Genomic DNA, 25519 nt, shown 5'->3' with positions numbered 1-25519 from the left:
TGTTCAATGTAAATGTATTTTTTCATTTTTGTTTCATGTAATCTTCATTTCTGGATTTTCACAATAATATTGAATATATGTTCAGATAAATCATTGTAAAAAATGGAGTATAGGAAAAATTATTGTTCAAAGCATTTTTTTTTCCATTGGCCTTAATTTTTTAACGGACGAAAACGCAAATTCTGGTCTTATTGAATTATTTTGATTTGAAAAAAAATGAAAAATCACATGAATTAATTTTTCCAAATTGAAAACAATGACCTACAAAAATTGACAAAAATGACTGCGCAGGCTCACTCGTGGGGAAGCATGAAGTTTGGGGTCCCCAGAAACACGTGCATTTTAAATTTTTCAAAAATATTTAGACTGGGCCGAATGGTTCAAAATGCACGTGTTTCTGGGGACCCCAAACTTCATGCTTCCCCACGTGTTGAGCCTGCGCAGAAATTTTGTTGGTCGGTGAAATCGGACCAATAGCCGAGATATCACCAGTTTAAAAAATAAAGCCATCCATACATTTTTTTTGGAAAATTCGTGAAAATATTAGAAACAATGTGGAAAAAAAGTCCTCGGCTCCCCCCCTTCAAAGTTGGCCCGAAAAATCAGGGGGCAAAAGCAATATTTTTTCAAAAAACTTCAAAATTTCAAATCATTTTTAAGTACAATTAGCTGAAATCAATTTAAAATGCATTCTACTGCGTTAAGAATCATTTTAGCATGTTTGGTTGAATTTTAATTCAACCTTTGGAATTTTTGAAAATTTTCGATGTTTATGATTATATTATATTTTCGCTAACATTTTTGTTTTCGTTAAATCTTACGTTTTTTAAACCTAATGATTGCAGAACAACTGAAGTAGCTTAAAATGCATTTTAAAACACCTTTTCCATGCTTGTTATTATTATTATTTTATTTTTTTTCAGGCAGGCACACTGCCAAACTGTCATAAAGTGCGAGTTTATTTGTTTGCAAAAAATCCGATGGTAAAATCGCAAGCAAAAGCATCCACATCACCTTCGTCGAAATAAACACTTAATATTACACACTGCATGTACATTTTTTGCAAACACAAAAAAAAAGTTGCAACCGACGGGATTCAAACCCAGCACCAACAGTAAGGATTGGTGCCTTAGCCCACTCGGCCATCAGACCGATGAAGAGCTGTCAGGATAAATGCATATATGAGCTTGACATTTCGGTCAAGTAGGTTTCCCATACTGATGGGCTACATATTTCAGGGTGTAAAATCACATAAAATTGCATAAAATAATGCAATATTCATTTTACACCCAGGCCTTTTACACGCAGCTGGATTACTACTTTTTTAGCTGTGTACACCCAACTGCATGAAATCTGTCCTCATGCATTTTTTGCGATATAGGAGTATGACATTTTTGCCCGTTACCGACAATTATCGACATTACTGACGGCTTTTTGGTTGTATTTCACAAAAAAACACTTAGTAGAACGAGGATTGAACCACCAACTTCTTGGTTATTGATCCGACACGCTACCACCGCGCCATGGACGCTTGATGAAAAGTGAGTGAAAGAGCACCAACATATGCTTCTCTTTGGAGTGTTGCTCGGAGACGGGCCAGCTTTATATGTGTTGGTGAGAACTGCAGATCGCTGAAATTTTTACACGCGGGCAAAAATGATCCACGGGCTTGCTGCAAAAAATGTTATAAAATATGACATTTTCTGCAGCAAATCCAATGTTGCAGATTTTGAGATATATTTTTCCTTTGGGTGTACACATTAAAAAAGTAGTATACCAGCTGCGTGTAAAAGGCTTGAGCGTAAAAAAATAAATATGTAGCCCATACTGATGATAAACCTACTTGACCGAATGTAAAGCTCATATATGCGTTTATCCTTTCGACTCTTCATCGGTCTGATAGCCGAGCGGGCTAAGGCGCCAGTCCGTACTGTTGGTGCTGGGTTTTGTATCCCGTCGGTTGCATTTTTTTGTGTTTGACAAAATTGTACATGAAGTGTGTAACATTAAGTGTCTTTTTGACGAAGGTGATGTGCTGGGAGGCTCAGGTGATCAAGTGAATGGTGATATCCGGAAGATCTGTAACCTGGGAAATTGGAAAGTAGCAGCCCAAGACCGAGAAAGATGGAAGCGTCTTCTTGCTACAGCACGCGTACCTGGTGCGCTATGCTGATATGGTATGTATGATGTGCATGCTTTTGCATGCGATTTCACTGTCGGATTTTTTGCTGTGTAGTCTAATACCTGCTTGAGCTTCAGAGAATTTTGCATATGCCTGAAAATGAGAAATATTATCTCACTCAATCACACAATTGGGACCAATCGGTCCAACAGCCCTTGATAGCTGCAGTGCCCCAAAATTTGCAGGTGTTTAGAAAGGGTTATCGTAGGTCGGTTCACCACATCATCCGTGGCAGGTGCCTTATCTATGATAAGGGCACCGAGCTAAGAAAACCATGGAAAGGGTGGGTTTAGCCGGCGTTCAAGTGAAACACAATGGTAGATGATAGCACTGATGAATATTTTGGAGAACCATGTGCAAGAAGTATAAAAGGAAACCATCAAGTCTAAAGTAGCTCAGTAAGGCTATCCTTGACCATGCGGCCAATTCTGTTACTGGTCGCGCTAGTTGCGTTGGCGTCCTCTGCTGTTGTACCTCGAACAAGGCGAAACCATGCTGCTAGTCGGGCGATAATTCAGCACATGCTGACGAAGGGATTGTACTCGGAAGAGTCCGTCGAGTCTACCAGCAGCAGTGATCGAGATGAGCGTATTGTGGTCGAGAACTACTTCACGACCCGGCTCAACCACTTTAATCATCAGCAACGGGAGGACTGGACTCTGCGGTATCTGTCTGTTACGGAGCACTACAGGCCGGGAGGTCCCATCTTGATTCGCTTGTCCGGAAATGGACCCGTTCGGCGGGATATGATCAACGAATCTTCGCTGATCACCGAGCTGGCTCGAGAAATGGGCGGGGCTGTGTATGCTTTTGAAACACGATTTTACGGCATGAGCAAGCCCACCAATGACGTCAACACGGAAATTATGCGCTTTTTGAAAACCGATCAGATCATGGCCGATTTGGTGGAGTTCATCATTTATCTGAAGCGTGACGTGTTCCGGGATGAGAACATGCCGGTGTTGGTGTCGGGTGCAGGTTACGGAGGAGCGCTGGCCACGTGGTTCCGCGTGCGATATCCTCACATGGGTGATGCCGCCTGGTCTTCTGGAGGATACCACGAAGCTGTGCTGGATTTTAGCGACTTTGCCGAATCCTGGAGTGAGACACTGATCGATTACGGTAGTCAACAATGCTACAACGAACTCTTCGTTGCGTTTAACGTGATGCAAAACCTGATCGATATCGGTATGACCGATATGCTGTACGAGAAGCTGAACATCTGCACCGAAATTGACCCGGAGGATAGTCTCCAGGTGCAGTACTTCTTCAGCACGCTGATGACCGCCGTAGAAATGCACACCCTGCGCAATAGAAAGTAAGTGTACAGAGGATTCACCGAGTTCAAACAACCTAACCTTGCTTCAATTCCAGCTTGACCGACTTTTCCACCTTCTGCGACGAACTCCTCAGTACGGAAGCCGCCACAGCTATCGAAGCGTTCACCACCTGGTTCAACTCGCGCTTCACCGAGGACGAAGGTTGCATCGTGACGGATCTCCAAACCGTAGTCGATGCGTTCCGCGAAACAGACTGGGACTCCCCGTTTGTAGCAAACGGAGCCCGTCAATGGATGTACCAGCAGTGTGCCGAGTTTGGCTGGTTCCAGACAACAAACTCAGCCTATCAACCGTTCGGAAACCGCGTCACCGTTGAGCTTCACGCGGAAATTTGTCGCATGGTGTTCGGTGAATGGGCAACGGAGGAAACCATTCTGCAAGCCGCGGAACGTACCAACAATCGCTTTGCGGCGCTTACGCCAAACACGAGGCGAATCCACTTCACCAGTGGGGCGGAAGATCCCTGGAGGGCGGTGACGATCAGGGAAGATCTGGGCGGGCGTGCCACCGCTGACGTCATACCGGGTATACTGAGCGGTTCCGAAATGAAGGCCACCTCGGAAAATGATTCTGAAGAGCTGCGGGTAGCTAAGAGAAGGATAAAGACTGTGCTGAAAGATTACATATTGCGACCGAGTGGTGGAGGTAATCCGGGAGGACCGGGATGGCCAGGCGGCCCAGGAGGTCCAGGAAACTTATAATTATATATTTATTTATGTGAATTGTGATTTCGGGAATTAAATAACATAATATAATGATTTAAGTAAAATAAGTTTTGCTCAAACAACTCTTCATTATGACCGTAATTTTTTGCCCTGTTGATTTCTCATTCCGTTTTTTTGAGGAAATGGGATTCCACAACACACTCTAGTTGACAGAATTATACCTAAGATCATGTTTGGTTAGCATTAAACAAAAAAAAATCGTAAGATACAATATAATCATTAAAAGCCGCCATTGAATCTCCCTTTCTTAGAATGGATTCATGGAGGCGCCATGCGCCACGGCAACCATTCCTGAAAATGTTCCAGAAAGTTTTCATTCAAAAATAGCGATATGTAAAAAAACCTGATTTGTGGATGGTCCCACTTCAACAAGGGTCCTGATTTTTTGCTCAAAGATCACAAATCACTAACTCATCCCCGAACGAATCTTTACCGACACGCTCGGTGCCAGCCCCTTGGCCAACCGCTTCACACAGCGAAACGAATACTTCGTGAATTTCTTTGCCTACTCCGTCCGTCGACCCGAGTCACACACGAATACGTTCAGAGAGGAGAGAATCCAGCAATATACAAGAGAGGCGCTCACTTGGCCTGCACTACCACAGTTTGGCGTCAAATTATATTTGGCATAGTGGAAATTGCTGTCAATTGTGGCTTTGATGATGTGATATCATCAAAATTGCAAAACTTTTTTGATAACATTGATTTTAAGCAGTTTTATAAATGATCAAAACAATGCCGATCGCACACTATTTCGATTCAGCTTTGGACGATAGAGCGCAATCAGTCTCTCTGAGCCATACGCTGTACTACCCGATTGGAGTGAGAGGGAGAGCAAAGAGAGAGCATTCGGTAGCGATTGGTGTGGAAGTGACAAACGGTAGGAAACGGTCAGGGCAGTTTTTCGTCGCTTTAGGTTTGTGTTCGCGAGTGATTAAGTATTTTTGGAGCAATCAGGACCCTGTATGATACAAAAATAGTGTCTCCGAAAACACCCCTTGAAAGAATATTTGTTTTGTTTTAGAAAAGGTTAAATAATATTTTTTTTGTGTGCTTTTGAAATCAGAGGTTTTAAAATAAACCCAAAATTAAAAACTTAAAAATTTGGCTATTGAGTTCAACTTTTCTCAATTTATTTGCACTTGACGAAGTTGTGAAAAGAATATCTTTTCGACACTCAATAGGGGTTGCATAATAACTTTTAAAAACGTTACAATACCTGAATTTTCGGACTCATCAGACATGAAGATTGCAGCCTCGAGATTGCAGCTCAATTCTTGACGACACCGCATGAAACCGTCAAATCCACAGTGTCTCATGCTATGTTAAAGACATCAAATTGGTCAGAAAATCCCTTCTTAAGATACAGATTATCGAATATTCCATGCCCATTTTGTATGATCAGCCAGTGAAATTTTATGGAGCATTGTATAGAAAAACCAATGATGGCCTATTTTCGATGTTTTAATTATTTTTTGCGCTGCCTTTTTATTGGTTTTTTTTAATTTTTTTTTTTGCAAAAACATTGTTTTTAATATTGATATAGGAAATTGTTCTTCAAAAATTCGCTGCGACATTTAAATATAGGGGAGATGCTCGTATGTTTGGCAGGTTTGTCGAACATCTTACACATTTGTTCAAATAAAAGCATATCGACGCTGTCGTGCTATCATGTCGCACCCGCCATTTCGACGTTCCGAGAAAAACGCGTTTTAATGTTTGACCTTGAATTAACAAAAACGAGAGCACGTAATGTAAACAATGAATAACACGTGTTGTTTGGTTGACCATTCTGCGCATTGTTCCGAAGTTTGATTAAAGTTGGTTGCTGGAGTCCCGAGTTATAATTACAAATGTTTACGGTAGTCTAACTTGTGTGCGTCAAACGCATCCTGACCAGAAATCCCTTTGGCCAATTGTCGCACTTGCATCAATTTTCAGGGAGTGACAAGATAGCACGACAAGATTGAAACTTCTTTCATATGAAAAGTGACAAAAGTACGGGGAGTTTTTTTGGTTTTTATTGAATATCTCAGGATTGAAATCGAATTTTGGGGATCTGTGTAGGTCAAAAGGTGAGGCATTGTGAGCTGCACAAAATGGCGTTCTTAACTCAATTTGGCCCAATATGTCGATGCAAATTAGCATCAGTGTAAACATTGACTCATTTTAAACATTTCCGCATTATGAATTTTCAAGAAAAAATTGATTAAAATCGTTTAAAAAGCATTTCAAACCCGTGAATTTTTCCTCTAATTCCATCAGTTCTATCTCCGGCGCTCGCTACTCCTTACCTTGGCAGGCCACAAATCGCTCACGAGCACACACACGGCTGATGTTTTGTTACCTTCAGTGTTGCCACTCTATCCTATTTTCTTTATGTGTGGATGCAAAATGTACGCCTTTCAGCTGGCAACAATGGTGCCCGCTCTCTCACTCTCCAACACTCTTTTGTTTGACGGCATCTAATTTTAGCCTGCTGCGGTTAGGTTTGAAGTGTCAAAGTCATTTTTTAAGTTTAGATGCTGCCCTTGCTAAACTGAAGCAATTGTGGAACTTTTTGTTGTAGTGAGTAGTTAATAGACACTTTAAAGAAGATTTTGCCGGAAGCTGGCTTTAATGTAGTGGTCGATTGAGCACAAGAGACCGAGGCAAACCTGGTAAGAAAATTGCAGTTTTTCGTTAGTGCAAACTGAGCCGCCCGGGGTGCGTCGATAGAATTCAACCAAAGTGGACAAAAATCGTTGCGTTTTTTTTAGTTTTTGAATATTACTGCTTTAATTTACAAGTATTCGCTCAGAAAATGTTTTAAATCAGTGTGCTTACTAAAGATGTTACACTTGGTGATAAGTTTGTAGTCGGAAAAACTATTTTGGAGCTGTAGTTGATCGTCAAAGTGCTGATATGGCAACATTAGAGGCACGCTGGAATTAGATGCTGTTCCCCTACGTTTCAAAAAAGTAGACTTGGGAGCATGACAGGGTAAAACAAATTAATTAATGAGTGTGCCCTTAGCAGCTGCAAAGAGATAGCAAGCTTGATTTGCAGGTGTTAAGTTATCTTAAAACCAGTACTTTAGGTAGGTAGTCATTGTTTGCCTTTATCGCAGAACCGTCGGTTGATTCGTTGAGCCTGATGGTTTCTTCCTGTTAAAGGGCTAACCATTTAGACTTTAGAGGGTTGGGGGGTTTTTACCAAACCATAAAATCAATACATCAAAAAAATGTGTTGGAAAGTGACATCTGTGGATCCTGATAAAATCGGAGCCATGGCTGTATAAAACTCGAGCGATTGGTTAGAAGTGCCCAGTTCTAACTAAATTGTTCGCGGGGTGAAGTTAGGTGACCAAATTTTGCAATGCACCAGTTGACAGTTTTAGGGCTAGTGTTAGTGGCAGTAACATGCTCTGCCCTGCCAAGTTCCAGCGATGGCCACAAAAGGATCGTGGTGGAGAATTTCTTCACCACTCGGGTCAACAACTTGAACCCTCAGCGAAATGAGCGCTGGACGATGCGTTACTTTTCGGTGACCGAGTTCTACGAGGCTGGTGGACCAATTTTGATCTGGCTTGGAGGTAACGCGCCAATCCACGAATACATGATTGACGAGTCCTCGTTGCTGTACGACTTGGCGCGACAGATGAACGGGGCCATCTTTGCGTTCGAATCGCGGTTCTACGGTCAGAACAGGGCTACCGAGTAAGTACTGAGGTGCGTGGAACGCATCTGTGGGATTGCTCTAAAGTTGCATTTCTCTATTATGCAGAGACGTGACCGTTGAGAGCTTGTACTTGCTGAGCACCTACCAGATCATGGGTGATCTTGCGGAGTTCGTAACTTATCTGAGGCGCGATGTCGTTCACAATGAAGATGCCCCCGTGTTGGTTTCTGGTGCCGGATATGGTGGAGCACTGGCCACGTGGTTCCGTGTCCACTATCCTCACTTGGCAGATGCCGCGTGGTCATCCGGTGGTACCCACAAAGCCGTTATGAGCTTCAGTGAGTATGCTGAAGCTTGGGGTCAAACGTTGATCAACTATGGTGGCCAGGCGTGCTACAACGAGATCTTCGTTGCGTTCCACGTGATGCAGTATCTGATCGACATGGGCTTGGAGGAGATTCTGTTTGAGAAGTTTAACCTGTGTACGGAAATTAACCTACAGGATAACCTAGAGGTTCAACATTTCTTCAGAATGATGATGAAAGCCGTGCAAGAGTTTACGCTGGAAAATGACAAGTAAGTCTTCTTTAAAGTTCCAACTACTGTTCAAGAAACTAACACAAAACATCTCAAAGCTTGACAGATTTCACCAACTTCTGCGACGCCCTCATGACCCCCAACATGCCGACAGCCCTCGACTCCTTCGCCAACTGGTTCAATACCGTGTTCGCCAAAGACGAAACCTGCACAACCGTAGATCTCCAATCGACCATCCAAAACCTTAAGCAATCCGACTGGACATCACCCTCGGTGCAGTCGGGACAACGCCAATGGCTTTACCAAAAGTGCGCCGAGTTCGGGTGGTTCCCAACCACGGATTCCCCCTATCAACCGTTTGGAAGTCGCGTCCAAACCGAACTGTACACCGAAATGTGCCGTGAAGTATTTGGCGATTTCTTCCAACCGGACTCCATTACGAGGGCCGTTCAACGATTCAACCATCGCTTTGGCGAACTTACTCCGGACGTTCGGCGGGCCCACTTCACCAGTGGAGGGGAAGATCCCTGGAGGTTGGTTGGAATTAGGGAAACGCTTAGTACGCGAGCCACTGCAGATGTCATCTCGGGCGAGCTGAGCGGGGCCGAGACGAGGACCATCTCGGAGGAAGATTCCGAGGTGCTGCAGGATGCCAAGAGGAGGATACTGTTTTTGTTGGAAGATTATCTGGTTTCGCCGGGCGGTCCAGGAGGACCGGGAGGTCCCGGAGGTCCAGGAGGACCGGGAGGCCCGGGAAGTGGACCATAAGAATCTTTTCAAGAAATTAAATAGAATAATGTGAGTTGTGAATGTGGGAATTGAAATATAAATTATTAACTAAAAAAAAGTTGAATTGGGTCCTAAAATGAAGCTTAGATTGCTGATATTATTCTTTACAACGATAAAGCTTATTTTTCTGAGTAAAATAACCCTTTGTACGACCACAAAGAGTTTAAAATGGATTTTAAAATCAATTTTGAAAAATTAACCTCGCGGTCCTTCTTGACAGAAAAGGTCCTACTTGACAGCTCGTTCCAAGGGGACCATAGTTGATCCATCGAAAAAATGTTGTCTTGTCAAAATTTTGTTTTGCATTAAAATGAAAAAAAGTGATCAGAAATGGTTTTTAATCGTGTTTTTTACCGTTGTGCATAAAAATTGACATAGGGCTTTAGTACCCAATTATTCATTTTACACCCAACAGAAAAACTAAAACTTAACAGCTAAAAACTAAAAACAAAATAACAAAATAACAAAATAACAAAATAACAAAATAACAAAATAACAAAATAACAAAATAACAAAATAACAAAATAACAAAATAACAAAATAACAAAATAACAAAATAACAAAATAACAAAATAACAAAATAACAAAATAACAAAATAACAAAATAACAAAATAACAAAATAACAAAATAACAAAATAACAAAATAACAAAATAACAAAAAAACAAAATAACAAAATAACAAAATAACAAAATAACAAAAAAAAACAAAAAAACAAAATAACAAAATAACAAAATAACAAAATAACAAAATGACAAAATGACAAAATGACAAAATGACAAAATGACAAAATGACAAAATGACAAAATGACAAAATAACAAAATAACAAAATAACAAAATAACAACATGACAAAATAACAAAACAAGACCCGGAACAAAATAACAAAATAACTAAATTTTGGCATGACCATCTATTGAACTCATCATTTATTGAAACCAATAGTTTTTTAATCACTAACTCATACATTCCCTAGCACTTAGACCGCGATCGGCTCGAATCCCTGGTAGATCCAGATGTCAATCAGCGTGCGGGTTCGCTCCTTGGCTTCAATCAGTTCGGGCGAATCGTTCTCGTAGTCGATCGATTCCAGATCTGGCGCGAAGAAGGTATTTGGAATCACGGTGGCCGGAGCGTCGTCATTCAAATCGCTCGTAATCCCGGTCAACATCATCGGGTCGATATCTCCGTGGGTAAAGTGCACGTTTGCAATGTCGGGTTGGCGGCCTCCGAAACGAGCGTTGGTGCGGAATACTCCCAAGGTGATGGATTCCTCGGTGGGAAAGCCAAAGGCTTGCTGGCAAACTTCGACGTAGAAATCGCTGTCGATTTGAGTGCCGAACGGTTGGTACATCGAATCGGTGGTCGGGAAGAACCCGAGGGCGGTACACTGGAGGTACAATCGCTGGCGGTGTCCGGCCTGCAGATCTTCGTCGTCAAAGTTGGTCTCCAGCAGTGGGGCCATGTAGTGCTCGAAGCCAAGGTTAACACACTGCTCGTACTGATGCTCGCGGGCGAACCAGTTTCTCAGCGAGTACAAACTGTTGCCGATTTCCGGATCTTGGATGTTGACGCACATGTAGGTGGTCGACATCGTGTTGCGCAGATGCATCATTTCATCTTCAATGTCTCGTTGCAGTCCCAGCAGGAACGCCGTCGTGTCCCATCGGTTATCGGTGTTCAGATCATCGCACAGGTGGAACATCTCGGTGAGCAGCTCGGAACGATCGAGTTCGATCAAGTTCTGCGCGACCAGGAAGCTGCTGAAGATGGTGCTGTAACAGTCACGGCCACCAAACTCACCAATGGTATTTCCCAGCGATTCCATGTACTCGGGAAGGTCCAGATCGGCATTGTTGTTACCACTCGAAACCCACACACCGTCGGACAGATGCGGGAACTGGGTGTGGAACCAGGTAGCGAGACTACCACCGTAGCCCCAACCCATCAGGATGACCTTGGCTTGAGGATTACCAACGACCTCGTGCCTCAGATGGTGGATCCATGCTGCCAAGTCAGCTAGAGCCTGATCAACCGTCAAGAAATCCAAGTTCTCCGTGCTGGCATCACTGCGAGAAACGAAACGAGATATTACAGTCCAAACAGTCCCACCCCAAAACCATCAACTTACTCAACGGGCAGACTGTGTCCAAAGTAGCGATGCTCGTTCGCAAACAGGTACGCACCCTCCAGGTAAGCAGTGTCGTAGAACAGACCTTCCCGCAGGTAACGCGTCTCAATTGGTCCGTTGGAGCCCACAATAACAAAGATCGGTCCCTTGGCGTACGCGTGCTCATCGTTGGAGTAGTACCGCATCGAGAACGTGTCCATGTTACGGGGCGAAAAGTGGTCCACCCGGGTCTCGAACCAACCCTCACGCACCATTCCGTTGGCCAGGGCTAGCAAGCCCGCCAGCAGCACCAGTGACGACCTGCTGATCATGTTGAGTATACTTCTGAACCGCGCACCAAATGGAGACCCAGCGCAGATGACTTCCTTATATAGCCTTCGGTTGGTGTGGTTTTAGAGGCCCCCCGTCATAAAACGACCCCACTGATAGGGTGACATTTATCAGAGGGGCTAAGGGCGTCAATATTCGGTAGCCTGATTAGATGAACCTCCGGATAGTTGTTATCGAAGCGGGATACGTCCAAAATTGTTTTCAACAGCCATGATCTGGCCAATCGAGCGCTATTAATAGACGTCAAAGCTGAGGTCCATTTGCACCATTACAAACGGGCGTGAACAATATTTTGATTTTAAAGGAAAATATGTTTAGCAGGATAGGCGCTAATTTGATAATTTCCACTATCTAAACAACAAAATTCTAATTGAAACTTGCTTTCTCACTTCTTTAAAACGCTGTTATCGAACTTCAAAGTTCTTCCCCAATTAACGATTTTCCAAATTTAAAACAGTCTCGAATTGTTGAGAGCTGCAGTTGCGCAACTTGCTTACGTAACGAGTACAAAAACACCTGGTTCCAATTTTACAATCTGTTGACCTCAGCTTATCTCGCGTGCCAAATTTACAAGGAATCATATATTTGAAGCAACGCTTCGGCAATTTGTTGGTGAAGATAGGATTTGGCCAGTGTGGAGGCTTACTAAAATTTGGTTTGGAAAATAGTCTAAAATTCTCTAAAACTAACAAATGTCAAAGCAGTGATGTCTTCCTCTAGGATTTCTAAAGATTAGAGTATTTGTGAGTTTGTCCATATTATTTCAAATTCAAATTTGTCAGCCGTCTATAAAATTTCAAAACACTGTACCTTTGAAGTAATTTTTCATCGATTTGGGGTCTTCGGCAAAGTTATAAATTTCAAAATCTAGCCCAACATTTCAAAATGTTAAAACAATTTTTTTTTAATCCTTAGAAAAAGTTATTTTAGATTCAAAGGTTGAAAAGCAGAAAATTTTACAATATTTTGATTTATAGTATTGAAAATCGGACCATCAGTTCGGTGATCAAAAAAAGAGGGCTAAATCGGCAACACTGCGAAAATCTCATTTTTTCTCAAAAGCCGTTTCATTAAAACCACTTAGTCGTAACAAACTCCCCAGAACCTTGATAAACCCCACTTAAAACCCAAAAGGACCCTCGCAAAAGGTTGTTACGGCCTATTCATAAAACCTACATATGAGTTCAAGGCTTTACAACTGAATCATAACAACATCCTCAAAGCCTTGAAAAAAACCTTTGTTAAAACCTAGTCAGGAGTTGAGGAAAAATTCCATTTCATACGTCTACAAACGTCTTATGCCAAAAAGGTTTTATTTTGGCAAACATAAGTCTTCGTCTTGCCAAATGAAATTATGGAGATGGTTGTCAAAAATGGCCAACATTTTTTTCCAGGAGTTTTACAAGAGCTCTTCAAGATAGCTACAGCATAGCAGTAGGCAGATCCGCGGTAGGATAAAATTCTCTTCAAAACTTCTTCAGGAGTTTGGAAGAGTACTTGAAGAGAGTTTACCCTACCGTGGTCCAAACTGCTATGCTGTAGCTATCTTGAAGAGCTCTTGTAGAACTCCTGGAAAAAATGTTATTTGGGAATAGATATTAGAGGTAAACAAAACAATTTGAAAGCTTCTAAATCAAACCATCCTCATTAACGACCCCGGGTCTTTTGTGGTCTCTATTGCAAGTTTCTGCTCGAACCTAAGAGTCCGAAGGCTTGAATAGGGAGAGCACCCAAACCTCTTTCTACTCCAAGGAACCTTCCACCCGGGTGTTTGAACTGACGACCTTTGGATTGCGAGTCCAACCGCCTCCAGCGATTCCACCGGAGTAGGCTTGGTTTGGTGTGTTGTTTCACGCAGAAAAATAAGACATATTTAAATCAACTAAACGTTTTGTTGATTTGAAAATCATATTTTTTGTTGAATCAACGCTAAACGTCAAAGCATCTTTTTCAAAATAACAAAAGACTTTTGCGGAATCGAGAAAATCAAGGTTTGTTTCAACGAAAAATCGGCGTTGATTATATTCAACAAAAATTTTATTGATTCAAACCTCGTACAGGCTGATTCTACAAAACTTTTTTCTGCGTGTTGTACTTATGGCATGGAGATTACTCCTACACCTGGAATGACTTAACGACCTAACAACCAAGGCCGGGACCGACATTTTTTTAAAGTATGTCACGCTCTAGGGTGGCAGTGCGTGGCCGAATGGTTACGCTGTCCGCTTTGTAAGCGGATGATTCTGGGTTCGATTCCCATCTGCTCCAACCTTCCATCGGATGAGGAAGTAAAATGTCGGTCCCGGCCTTGGTTGTTAGGCCGTTAAGTCATTCCAGGTGTAGGAGTCGTCTCCATGTCATAAGTACAAACAACACACCAAACCAAGCCTACTCCGGTGGAATCGCTGGCGGCGGTTGGACTCGCAATCCAAAGGTCGTCAGTTCAAACACTGGGGTGGAAGGTTCCTTGGAGTAGAAAGAGGTTTGGGTGCTCTCTCCATTCAAGCCTTTGGACTCCTAGGTTCGAGCAAAAACTTGCAATAGAGACCACAAAAGACCCGGGGGTCGTTAATGTGGATGGTTTGATTTTTTGCTCTAGGGTGGGAGGGGGGGGGGGTCTGAACATGTGTGACATTGCGTGTTATAAATATAGGAAAAGCGTGTCAAAGGGGGGGAGGGGGTTTGTTGGTTTAAAAATGTTACTTGGGATGAAAACTTTGTTTTAACAAAAAAAAACTGCGACTGTTTGCCTTCCTCACCTTACTGAGGAAAGGCTAAAAAATCACTTAGAAAATGCGCTTCTTAATCAGACATCCTAGACCCACCTTCACGTATACCCAGGAGCAAAATCTGGAGCAAGTCCAGACGATTTTAAAAACAGTGGTTTTCGTAAGCAAAGCTGTCATGTTATACATTTTCAGAAAGGCAATTAAACAAGTCATAAACATTGAAGATCCGATAACCCTATCAACAGTTTTAAGCACTTAAGTTTTATGTATACGCTATTTTGAGGCCGGGTCTAAGATATTTTGATGAAAACATTTTTTCGGACCTATTAGGCCTTTCTAGCGAGTCCAAAATATTGAAAATCAGACAACCCTATCAAAAGTTATGACCACATAAGTGTTAATTATACACTTTTTTAAAGCCGGATCTAAGATATTTTGTCCAAAATAACGTCCGAATCCAAATTTGTATGGAAATTACATGGACAAACTGATGATGCAAAATGGAAAAGGCATCCAAACAGTTTCAGCTAGAGTATAAAAAAAATCAAAAAGTTGAGGCAAAATAAATCTATGTAGTACAACAATTTGTAGGAATTTCCAATATTTAAAGCTTAAATAAACATCCTTTTGAATTTTCAAGTGTCCTTTTCCTTCATTTATTTAAATAACCGTCATTCTTCAAAACCACACTCTACCGACGCTCGTACGGCGTAACCGGCTCGTACAGCCAGCTCTCGATGTACTGCTGAACCTTGTGCTTGGCTTCGATCAGTTCGGGCGAGTTGTACCCGCTGATGGCGTTCAAATCCGGACTGGCAAAGTACCCGGGGATGACGATCGCGTTCGAACGGGGCTGCAGATACTCGGTGATGGAGATATCCCGCTGCGGATCGAGCGCTCCGTTGGTGAACAGCACGTTGGAGATGCGCGGATTTTGGCCGCCAAAGTGCATGTTGGTCAGGTGGACACCGTCGGCTACCACTTCACTGGACAGCCACTCGCCGAAGACGCTGCGGCAGAAGTTCAGGAAGAAGTACATGGTCACGCGGTAACCGAACGGCTGATCGGCCGAGTCGGCCGTCAAGAACCATCCGAACTCGGTACAGAACTGGTACACTCGCTGGCGAAGACCCAGGTTGGCGTTTTCCGGGTAGCCGATCTCCGTGAGGCGGAACGCATCGGTGTGAGCTTCAAAGTCGAAGGGCATGCAGTCGAGGAAGAAGTAGAACTCCTGCAGCCACTGGGCGATGACCTGGATGTCGGTTTCTTCGGTGCTCTCTTCGAGCGCCTCGCACAAAGCTGCAGTGGCTTCAACGTTTTGTCCTCGGAGGACGGCATCCTGCAGGGCTGCCTTGACGTTAAAGAAGAACGTCTCAACGTCCAGCATGTTTTCCTCGTTGACTGGTTCGCAAGTGTTGAACATCTCGGTTACGATTTCGGTGCGGCCAGCATCCATCAGGTTCTCAGCCGTACGGAACGCACGCCAGATACGGCTGTAGCATTCGTCGTTGCCGAGATCACGGAGCAGCTCTCCGATCTCCTCTGCGTACTCTTTGAAGTTGAAACGGGCCTCGATCTTACCACTCGATGCCCAAACGCCATCGACCAGGTGGGGGTAACGTTGACGGGCCCAGGTAGCGATGGCACCGGCGTATCCGGTTCCCAGCAGGATAACCTTAGCGTTCGTATCGCGAACCACGTTGTTACGCAAGTGGAAGATCCACTCGGCCAAGTCAACCATGGCCTGTTCAACGGTCAGGTAGCGGAGGTTTTCCGTGGAGTAATCGCTGAAAGTGTTTATTTGAACAATTAAGACCCATTCTATAGAACCGCAACCCTGCTCGACTCACGAAACCGGCGAGCTGTGTCCGTAGTAACGGTGCTCGTTGGTGAACATCCAGGCGTTCGTGCGCTGTGCAATATCGTGGAAGTGGCCACGCTCGATGTAGTACTGCTCCAGCGGCCAGTCACCACCGACAAAGATGAAGATCGGTCCACCGCGCTCGTAGAACTCGTCGTTGGAGTAGTACTCAAACTCGAACGTAGCCCGGTTCTGCGGGTCAAAGTGATCGACGCGGGTGCGGAACTTGTACCCGATGGTGTGCGGGTTGGTCGACACGTAACCCTCGGGCACCTCCGGCTTCGGGAAGGTGTTGAGCATCCGCTGGACAACGGGCGTGATTTGGACCTTCTTCTGCTCGGCGATGGCCACGGCTACGACCATGCCTAGCAAGGCGACTAGAACTAATTTGTTCACCATAGTGGGGGCTTCCTGTTTGATCGGTGGTTCGCCAAGAACTGATTCGGTGGTGGGTGGTAAGTAACCTCATAGGTATTGAAATCGCGTAACAATCTAGTGATTTTGTTTAAAGAGGGTCATAAACTATTTCTAATCAACGATGGCAGCTGAATGGAGCGCAGATGCTATCAGATCGGTTAATCCATCCCCAATAAAGTGAAGTAATTTCGAATGATTTGGCGTGTGGTGCAACAGGACCGTTGAGATAAGCTACCGAAAATCTGATTTTCCAGATATTGGGCAATGCCGTAAACTGACGTAAGCGCTGCCTTTCAGAGTTGATATATTTTAATTTTAGAAACCGATGTGCACAAACATGGCCAATAAATTGACAATTGAATCGATTTATAACCAACAACATCTATAGAATGCAGTTTGATACGAATTTAAAGTAGAAAAAAGTTTTTATGAGTTGTTTAGAAACGTTTATTGAATCAATTTTCAAAGGGAAAGTTTTATTCATTATCTACAATGGGAAGAACCGGCTCGTAGAGCCAGCTAATGATATGTTCATGAATCTGGTGCTTTGCCTCCAACATTTCCGGCGAGTTGAATCCACTGATCGAGTTAACATCGGCACCGCCGAAGTAGTCCGGAATAACGATTGCGCTCGATCGCGGAGCATGGTACTCAGTGATGGAGATGTCCCGAACCGGGTCAAGACCTCCGTTGGTGAACAGCACATTTGCGATACGCGGATCTTGCCCTCCAAAGTGCATGTTGGTCAGATGGACTCCATCAGCCACTACCTCAGCGGTAACCCAGTCTCCGTAGGTGGCCTTGCAGAAGTTCAGGAAGAAGTACATGGTCACGCGGTAGCCAAAAGGTTGGTCGTCCGAGTCTGCGGTCAGGAACCATCCAAACTCTGTGCAGAACTGGTAGACTCGCTGCCGCAGGCCCAGGTATCTGTTTTCAATCGAATCGATATCCAAAACGCTGTGAGCCTCGACGGTTGACTCAAAGTCGAATGGCAAGCATTCAAAGTAAGAGAAGGTCGCATTCACCCAGTTAGCTAACGTTTGAAGGTCGGTAGATTCATCGCTGTCGTTGAGGGTCTCGCAGAGCCTAGTAGTACTTTCAACGTTCTGGTAGAGCAAGATTTCAGCCTGGATAACTTCTTTAAGATTGTAGAAAAATGTTTCCACATCAAGCATGTTCTCTTCATCGACCGCGTCGCAAGTTCTGAACATGTCAGTGACGATTTCGGTACGACCGGCATCCATCAGGGCTTCAGCAGTACGGAACGCACGCCAGATGCGGCTGTAACATTCGTCATCTCCATGATCGCGGATCAATTCTCCAATCTCAACGGCATATTCCTTAAAGTTGAATCGCGCCTCGACCTGTCCACTGGACACCCACGATCCATCGACCAGATGAGGATACCGTTGACGCATCCAGGTTGCAATGGCGCCACCATAACCCATGCCCAGCAAAATAACACGGGCATCGTCATCACGAACCACGTTGTGACGGAGGTGGTAGATCAGCTCAGCAAGATCAACCATAGCCTGTTCGACGGTCAAGAAGCGAAGGTTGGGCGTCGATAAATCCCTGAACGATCAAATAAATCATTAGTATTCAACTAAACCAGCAGCAACTAATAGCAAACAACTTACTCCACCGGGAAGCTAGTTCCGTAGTAGCGGTGCTCGTTGGTGAACATCCATGCGCCCTCCATGTACGCGATGTCTCGGAAATGTCCTTGCTCGATAAAGTACGGAGTCACACCCCAGTTTCCGCCGACAAAGATGAAGATCGGTCCTCCGGGACGGTAAAACTCATCATTCGAGTAGTACTCGAACTCGAAAGTATCCCGGTTCTGCGGGTTGAAGTGGTCGACCCGAGTGCGGTACAAGTTACGAACCGATCGCGAATTGGCGAGATCGTAATCCTTGGGAACCTCCGGGATGGGATACGCCTTCAGCATCTTCTCTATGATCGGGGCGATCTTGACGGACTTCCGCTCAGGGAAGGCCGCTGCGGCCGTGACCAGCAAGGTCAGCAGTACTAATTTATGGACCATTTTTGCTCCTCGCTACTCGACTGTTCGTCCAAGACTAATTTCTCGGTATAACAGAAGGTGTAAGGAAAACTTCCGCCAACAAAAAAAAAAAACAAAGATCAGATCTTAAGCTGGGTGTTATCGAAAAGATAAAAGGGGGTATTTTTTTTTGGAGGTTCGATTGCATTATTTCCGTTGATTGCAATTACAAACTTATCAACATATAAATTAGATATTGCACTATTGCAAAGATGGCGTATCTACCGGAAATGGCGTAATTATAAGATCTTAGGATTCCATTCAATCATAACATTAGGGCGGTTCGTTACTCTTGCATACAATCCAGAAATTGCATGCAATATCTACACGAAGTGTTTTTGGAAATCCCAAAGTTCATGCTTCTCCTCGAGTTGAGCCTGCGCAGAAATGGATTTTATGTAGAAGGGAAGGTTCTTCATTGGATAAAACTGAAGACATCAGTTGACTTAAATGGTTTGACTTTTATTTTTTCTTAAATTTTGCTGAAACAAAACAATGACTACATTAACGTAAATCTTTTGAGTTTTGGTAACTCAGTTTTCCTCGATCGGAAGAACCGGCTCGTAAAGCCAGCTAATGATATATTCATGAATCTGGTGCTTAGCTTCCAACAATTCCGGCGAATTAAATCCACTGATCGAGGTCATATCGGCACCGCCGAAGTAGTCCGGAATGACAATGGCATTGGCCCGAGGAGCATGGTACTCGGTGATCGAGATGTCCCGAACCGGGTCAAGACCTCCGTTGGTGAACAGCACATTTGCGATACGCGGATCTTGCCCTCCAAAGTGCATGTTGGTCAGGTGGACTCCATCAGCCACTACCTCAGCGGTAACCCAGTCTCCGTAGGTGGCCTTGCAGAAGTTCAGGAAGAAGTACATGGTCACGCGGTAGCCAAACGGTTGATCGTCCGAGTCTGCGGTCAGGAACCATCCAAACTCAGTGCAGAACTGGTAGACTCGCTGACGTAGTCCCAGGACGCTGTTCTCAAGGGAGTTGATATCGATATTGCTGTGAGCCTCAACGGTTGACTCAAAGTCGAAAGGCATACATTCCAAGAAGTAGAAGTATTCGTTCAACCAGGTGGCCAATACTTGCAAGTCGGTTGTTTCATCGCTACTGTTGAGGGTTTCGCAGAGCATAGCAGTGCTTTCAACGTTCTTGTAGGCCAAAACTTCCAGCTGAATCAATTCTTTAAGATTGTAGAAGAAGGTTTCCACATCAAGCATGTTCTCTTCATCGATCGCGTCGCAGGTTCTGAACATGTCAGAGACGATTTCGGTACGACCGGCATCCATCAGTGCTTCAGCAGTACGGAAGGCACGCCAGATGCGGCTGTAACATTCGTCATCTCCATGATCGCGAATCAATTCGCCAACTTCAACGGCATGTTCCTTGAAGTTGAAACGAGCTTCAACCTGTCCACTTGATACCCACGATCCATCGACCAAATGAGGATACCGCTGTCGCATCCAGGTCGCAATTGCACCTCCGTAACCCATGCCCAGCAGAATAACCCGGGCATTGTCGTCGCGAACCACGTTGTGACGGAGGTGGTAGATCAGCTCAGCAAGATCAACCATAGCCTGTTCGACGGTCAGGAAGCGCAGGTTGGGCGTTGACAGATCCCTAAACGGTCGAATAAAACATTAGCTTCACAACACAACCAGCTGAATTGAAGGTAACCTACTCCACAGGAGCACTGTTTCCGTAGTAGCGATGCTCGTTGGTGAACATCCATGCGCCCTCCATGTACGCGATATCTGGGAAGTGTCCTCGCTCGATAAAGTACGGATTCACGGCCCAGTTTCCGCCGACAAAGATGAAGATCGGTCCTCCGGGACGGTAAAACTGGTCATTTGAATAGTACGCGAGCTCAAACGTATCCCGGTTCTGGGGGTTGAAGTGATCGACCCGGGTGCGGAACCTGTTACGAACCGATCGCGAATTGGCGAGATCGTAGTCCTCGGGAACCTCCGGGATGGGATACGCCTTCAGCATCTTCTCTATGATTGGAGCGATCTTGATTGATTTTCGCTCCGGGAAGGCCACTACGACCGTAACCAGCAGGGCTAGTAGTATCAATTTTTGCACCATTTTGCACCTTCTCTCCTCGACTGGAGAACCAAGACTAATTTCTCTGATTTGCTGAATGTTCAAAGAAAACTCTAGGTTATCGTAAAGTAGAATCTGATCAAAGCTTCCGTTGTTATCGAAAAGATAAAAGAGGGTATTTTTTGTTCGTAAGATGTTGTTGTTTCCGTTGATTGGCTTATACAAAAATGTAAGAATGACAATAATAATGAATTTTGAATCTCTGTTTGATACAAATAACGAAAGCGTTTGATAAAGTATTTATAATTATATTTTATTATTTCATAAATACAACTAAATGACCACTTTAACAAGTTGCAATGACTCAGTTGTCCTCGATCGGAACGACCGGCTCGTACAGCCAGCTTACGATGTAATCATGAATCTGCTTCTTAGCCGCGAGCAGTTCAGGCGAGTTGTACCCGCTGATCGAGTTCAGATCGGCACTGCCAAAGTAGTCGGGAATTACGACGGCATTCGCTCGCGGTGCCTGATACTCGGTGATCGAGATATCCCGAACCGGATCCAGTCCTCCGTTGGTGAACAGCACATTAGCGATACGAGGGTCCTTGCCTCCAAAGTGCATGTTGGTCAGGTGGACGCCGTCGGCCACCACTTCGGCAGTCAACCACTCGCCGTAAACGGCCTTGCAGAAGTTCGAGAAGAGATACATGGTGATACGGTAGCCAAAGGGTTGATCGGCCGAGTCGGCTGTCAGGAACCATCCAAACTCGGTGCAAAACTGATAGTAACGCTGGCGCAGTCCCAGAATCCTGTTTTCAATGGCCTCGACATCGACGATGCTGTGAATCTCAGTGGAGGATTCGAAGTCAAATGGCATACAGTCCAGGAAGTAGTAATGATCTTGCACCCAGTTTGCCAACGTTTGCAGGTCGGTAGACTCCGTGCTGTTGTTCAGAGTTTGACATAGCATATCGGTATAGACTACGTTCTGTTCGCTGAGGACTTCCGTCTGGATCGCTTCCTTGATACTGAAGAAGAACGTCTCCACATCCAGCATGTTTTCCTCATCGATCGGTGAACAGGTATTGAACAGCTCACTGACGGTTTCGGTGCGTCCCGCATCCAACAGAGCTTCCGCAGTGCGGAAGGCACGCCAGATTTGGCTGTAGCACTCGTCGTTACCATGATCGCGGATCAAACCACCCACCTCAACGGCGTGTTGCCCAAAGTCAAAACGAGCATCGACCTGTCCACTGGACACCCACGATCCGTCAACCAGATGGGGATACCGTTGACGCATCCAGGTTGCAATGGCACCTGCATAGCCAACGCCCAGCAGAATCACTCGAGCGTTGTCGTCACGAACCACGTTGTGACGGATGTGGTAGATCAGCTCCGCAAGATCAACCAGGGCCTGCTCGACGGTCAAAAAGCGCAAGTTAGGCGTTGAGAGATCCTCCACCGGAACACTGCTTCCGTAGTAACGATGCTCATTGGCAAACAGCCACGCATTCTCGTAGTACGCAATATCGTGAAAGTGTCCATGCTCAATGTAGTACTGCTCAACGGGCCAGTTACCTCCGACAAAGATGAAGATCGGTCCCCCCGGCTGGTAGTACTCATCGTTCGAGTAGTACTGGAACTCGAACGTGTCCCGGTTCTGCGGGTTGAAGTGGTCGACTCTCGTCCGGAACATCGTTCCAATCGATCGCGACTGGCTGCGATCATAGTCCTTGGGCACCTCGGGGATGGGATAGGCTTCCAGCATTTTCTTCGCGATCGGGGTCATCTTGACGGGGTTCCTCAGCTCGGGGAAGGCCACCGTGGCCGAGACCAGCAGGGTGGCCAGTAAAGCCAGCTTTAGCGCCATGACTTCGTTCCTGTTGCTACCACGGGTAGTCACTTACTGATGTTGGCAGGTGCGTAAAGTAGACTTTTTAGTAATTGGATCATAATCCGGCGCTCGTTATCGAGCAGACAAAGGCTGGCATCATAAAACGGAACTTTTTTTCCAGATTTGATTGCGTTGTATCCCTCGAACGCGATAAGCTTCTGTTGAGAAGTTCCACAATTGGTCTAATTTTGACATGCTCCCATTTGAACCAACGAACCTCTCGTTGAGTTTTCATTTACAAAGGTTGCGTAACAGCAATTCTCCAGAATTTCAGCTATCGATTATAAATAATATTTTTGAATTTGGTTTAAACATTTCCCAAGGACACAGAAAACATTTTGAATTGTTGAGTCATCTAAGCAATTCTCCATACACATTTGATCATTCCAGAATCTTTATCTTGCAAAATGAGTTTCTTATCGACTTGATGTCTTCGGCATAGCTGCAGGTACAGTACTTATTTGGCTAATGGGCAACTCGATACCTTTAACTTTTAAACTTTTAACGTCAAAAGTCAATAACAAAGCAGATTGGTCGAGGGGTGATTTAGATGAAATTTTGTTCATGCATTCTCGATGTCAAAAGAAGCCATTTTGAATAATGAATTTTTCAATAAAATGTTGCGGGCTGGTCATTCTTTTTCAAAAAACTTGTCAACATCTTTACGCAAAAGATGCTTTTTAGCACTTTAACTTCCAAACTCGAGAAAAAGGCGAAATTTTCATACAAATTCCCCCTTTTTCGAGCTTGGGAGTTTATGTGTTAAAGTCCTCTTAAAACGAAATCCTCAAATAACGCAATCAAATTGATGAAAATCTCTTTTCAAGATACAGATTTTCGAATATTCACATGCCCAATTTGGTAAGTTGAAAATTTGGTAGGTTTAATATTACCTTTTTTGCCTTTCTTACTAATGAAAGGTAAAGGTTTTACTTGATGGCTGGACGTCATTTTCATGTTCGTAAATATGACGATTCAGCATGAATTTTAATCGGAAAAATCGCCAAAAAATCACACTGCATCGATTTTCGACGCTTCGTCGCCAAGTCGCTAAGTTGTCAAGTTGAGCTTCGAATACTGGCGCTTATAGTTTATGGCTCGAGATATACTCGTTTGTAGTTGCTTGTCTACCGATGTTTCCTACAACATGTAAGATATCGTAGCTTTTCGGGTTCTTTTGCCCTGTCCGTTTTTGCATAACTGTCCATTGGACAGTTTTGTGACATAGGACATTCATCCGGCTACAAACAATGTGTTTCCCGTGTGCTCCTGAAATCGCCTTTGAGTAGGCTTCATTTTGTCGTGATTTCGTAAGTTTATTTAACAGAGTTTATTGGATTCCAATAGGAGCTTTCTAAGCTCTTCATTGTTTATATCGTTTTTCGAAGGTATCGCGATTGAGTGTGTAGTGGTGCGGTTGTAAATATAGCTATCTCTGACTCTCTCACTTTCTTGAATGCTGAACGGCAAGCTTCCCTGCACTGTGCGGCACACGCGGTTCACTTGTACCTCGGTTTTGCTTTGCGACTGCTTTGTTCGGTTTATGGGCTTGTACCAAAACTAGAACACCAAAACCGCGGCGAGCGTCGTCACTGGCGCATGGGAAGCTTGCTATGCTCGCGTTTGTCATAAACGCTTGTTTGATTAAGAATTTGTACGATTAAAAATATTCTTTGGGTGAAAATGACTTTTTCAATTTCTTTTGGAAAACACTCCATAATAATACCTTGCTTTCATCATAAGATTTTTTGTCACTTTCTTTTGTGCTGACGTTATAAATAAACAAAATCGATGTTACGAATTTAATGAAGTTATATGCTTTAGTAAGAAAGGCTCCATCTCACCCCTGATGGGATTAAATTGGGTTTTTTTTAAGTAATATTGCATAAAAAATGTGTAAAAACGTAAACCTGATGAACATTCGCCAAAATCTGATCAGAATTCACCAGACAGGGCATGCATGACAAAATTTCATTAAAAAAAATACAACGAAAAGTCGATTTGTCAAAAACGTAGAAAAATTCTCAGTTTTTAATCTATCTAGGAAAACCAACTCCAAAAACATTGTCACGATCTATCTTTTGAAATGATTTTATGTTTAACATGTTTTAGAAATCAAGTAAAAAACTGTTTTTAAAGCGTTTCAGCAATGACCAAAGTAGTTTTGTTTGGTTAAAAACTGATGAAAATGCGTACGGGACATTTATGCGATCTAAGGTAGTGAACGAAGTATAGACAATTTACTTTCAGCAGTGTTGTAAATAAATGATGTAAAAAAACTATCATTTGATGATTCTGGCAACATTACATCAGAGGGCATAGCGATCGTCACTATTAGGTTTTACGCAGACTCAGTTTTTAGGTTAGAAAATTGACAGCTTGGCTGCACTGTTTACATTTTTTGCACGTGTGTCTCAGTAAAAATGTGTGTGCGTGTGCGCTCGTGACGTCACGCTGTAAAGCCTAATAACATGTGAGTTCACTTCTCTTATCTCGCGATTGCCAGCAAGAGCATTCTTTTTCTACCACACCTTTTCTCTTCCTCGTTAACGCACACTCGCCGAAGATTCTTTTGTTTTCTCAGAAATCCCCAATGAAAGAACGCGACCACACACTTCATTCGGTTAAACCGGTTAAATTTCGTTGGTAAATTTAGTTTTGTGGCTACACTCTGTTGAGGGTATAAACACGCAATAGAGACCGGCAATGCTTGTTGCTGAGAATCTCGCGACGGAAAAAGAGCAGTAAAAATAGGGAGAGGGGAAATTTCGGGCATGATACTTGTAGCCACTGAGAACTGAAA

At 44.0% G+C, this 25519-nt stretch overlaps 5 protein-coding genes across 5 annotated transcripts; 2 read left to right on the top strand and 3 right to left on the bottom strand.

The window, feature by feature from the left end:
* The first annotated feature begins 1893 nt into the window (after positions 1-1893).
* Positions 1894-4223, top strand: LOC120428221 (thymus-specific serine protease-like). Its single transcript, XM_039593199.2, has 2 exons — positions 1894-3500; positions 3557-4223. The coding sequence occupies exons 1-2, from the start codon at positions 2599-2601 to the stop codon at positions 4221-4223; spliced, it is 1569 nt and encodes a 522-aa protein (XP_039449133.1). The 5' UTR covers positions 1894-2598.
* Positions 4224-6963: 2740 nt separating this feature from the next.
* LOC120428219 (putative serine protease K12H4.7) lies at positions 6964-9265 on the top strand. The gene is made up of 3 exons (XM_039593197.2): positions 6964-7945; positions 8013-8483; positions 8543-9265. Exons 1-3 carry the CDS (start codon positions 7605-7607, stop codon positions 9210-9212), a joined length of 1482 nt encoding a protein of 493 aa, XP_039449131.1. The 5' UTR covers positions 6964-7604; the 3' UTR covers positions 9213-9265.
* An 860-nt stretch (positions 9266-10125) lies between these two features.
* Positions 10126-11715, bottom strand: LOC120428209 (putative serine protease K12H4.7). Its single transcript, XM_039593185.2, has 2 exons — positions 11363-11715; positions 10126-11300 (listed from the first exon to the last, which is right to left on the bottom strand). The coding sequence occupies exons 1-2, from the start codon at positions 11671-11673 to the stop codon at positions 10211-10213; spliced, it is 1401 nt and encodes a 466-aa protein (XP_039449119.1). The 5' UTR covers positions 11674-11715; the 3' UTR covers positions 10126-10210.
* A 3348-nt stretch (positions 11716-15063) lies between these two features.
* LOC120428205 (putative serine protease K12H4.7) lies at positions 15064-18778 on the bottom strand. Its single transcript, XM_039593182.2, has 4 exons — positions 18340-18778; positions 17467-18274; positions 16272-16474; positions 15064-16208 (listed from the first exon to the last, which is right to left on the bottom strand). The coding sequence occupies exons 1-4, from the start codon at positions 18744-18746 to the stop codon at positions 15113-15115; spliced, it is 2514 nt and encodes an 837-aa protein (XP_039449116.1). The 5' UTR covers positions 18747-18778; the 3' UTR covers positions 15064-15112.
* A 427-nt stretch (positions 18779-19205) lies between these two features.
* On the bottom strand, positions 19206-22895 carry LOC120428208 (uncharacterized). The gene is made up of 3 exons (XM_039593184.2): positions 21472-22895; positions 20455-20657; positions 19206-20393 (listed from the first exon to the last, which is right to left on the bottom strand). The coding sequence occupies exons 1-3, from the start codon at positions 22690-22692 to the stop codon at positions 19298-19300; spliced, it is 2520 nt and encodes an 839-aa protein (XP_039449118.1). The 5' UTR covers positions 22693-22895; the 3' UTR covers positions 19206-19297.
* Between the last annotated feature and the right edge of the window lie 2624 nt (positions 22896-25519).

This window comes from Culex pipiens, chromosome 3, assembly GCF_016801865.2.
Source record: "Culex pipiens pallens isolate TS chromosome 3, TS_CPP_V2, whole genome shotgun sequence".
In the NCBI taxonomy this organism is placed as follows: domain Eukaryota; kingdom Metazoa; phylum Arthropoda; class Insecta; order Diptera; family Culicidae; genus Culex; species Culex pipiens.
This window is presented reverse-complemented; position numbering and strand designations above follow the sequence as displayed.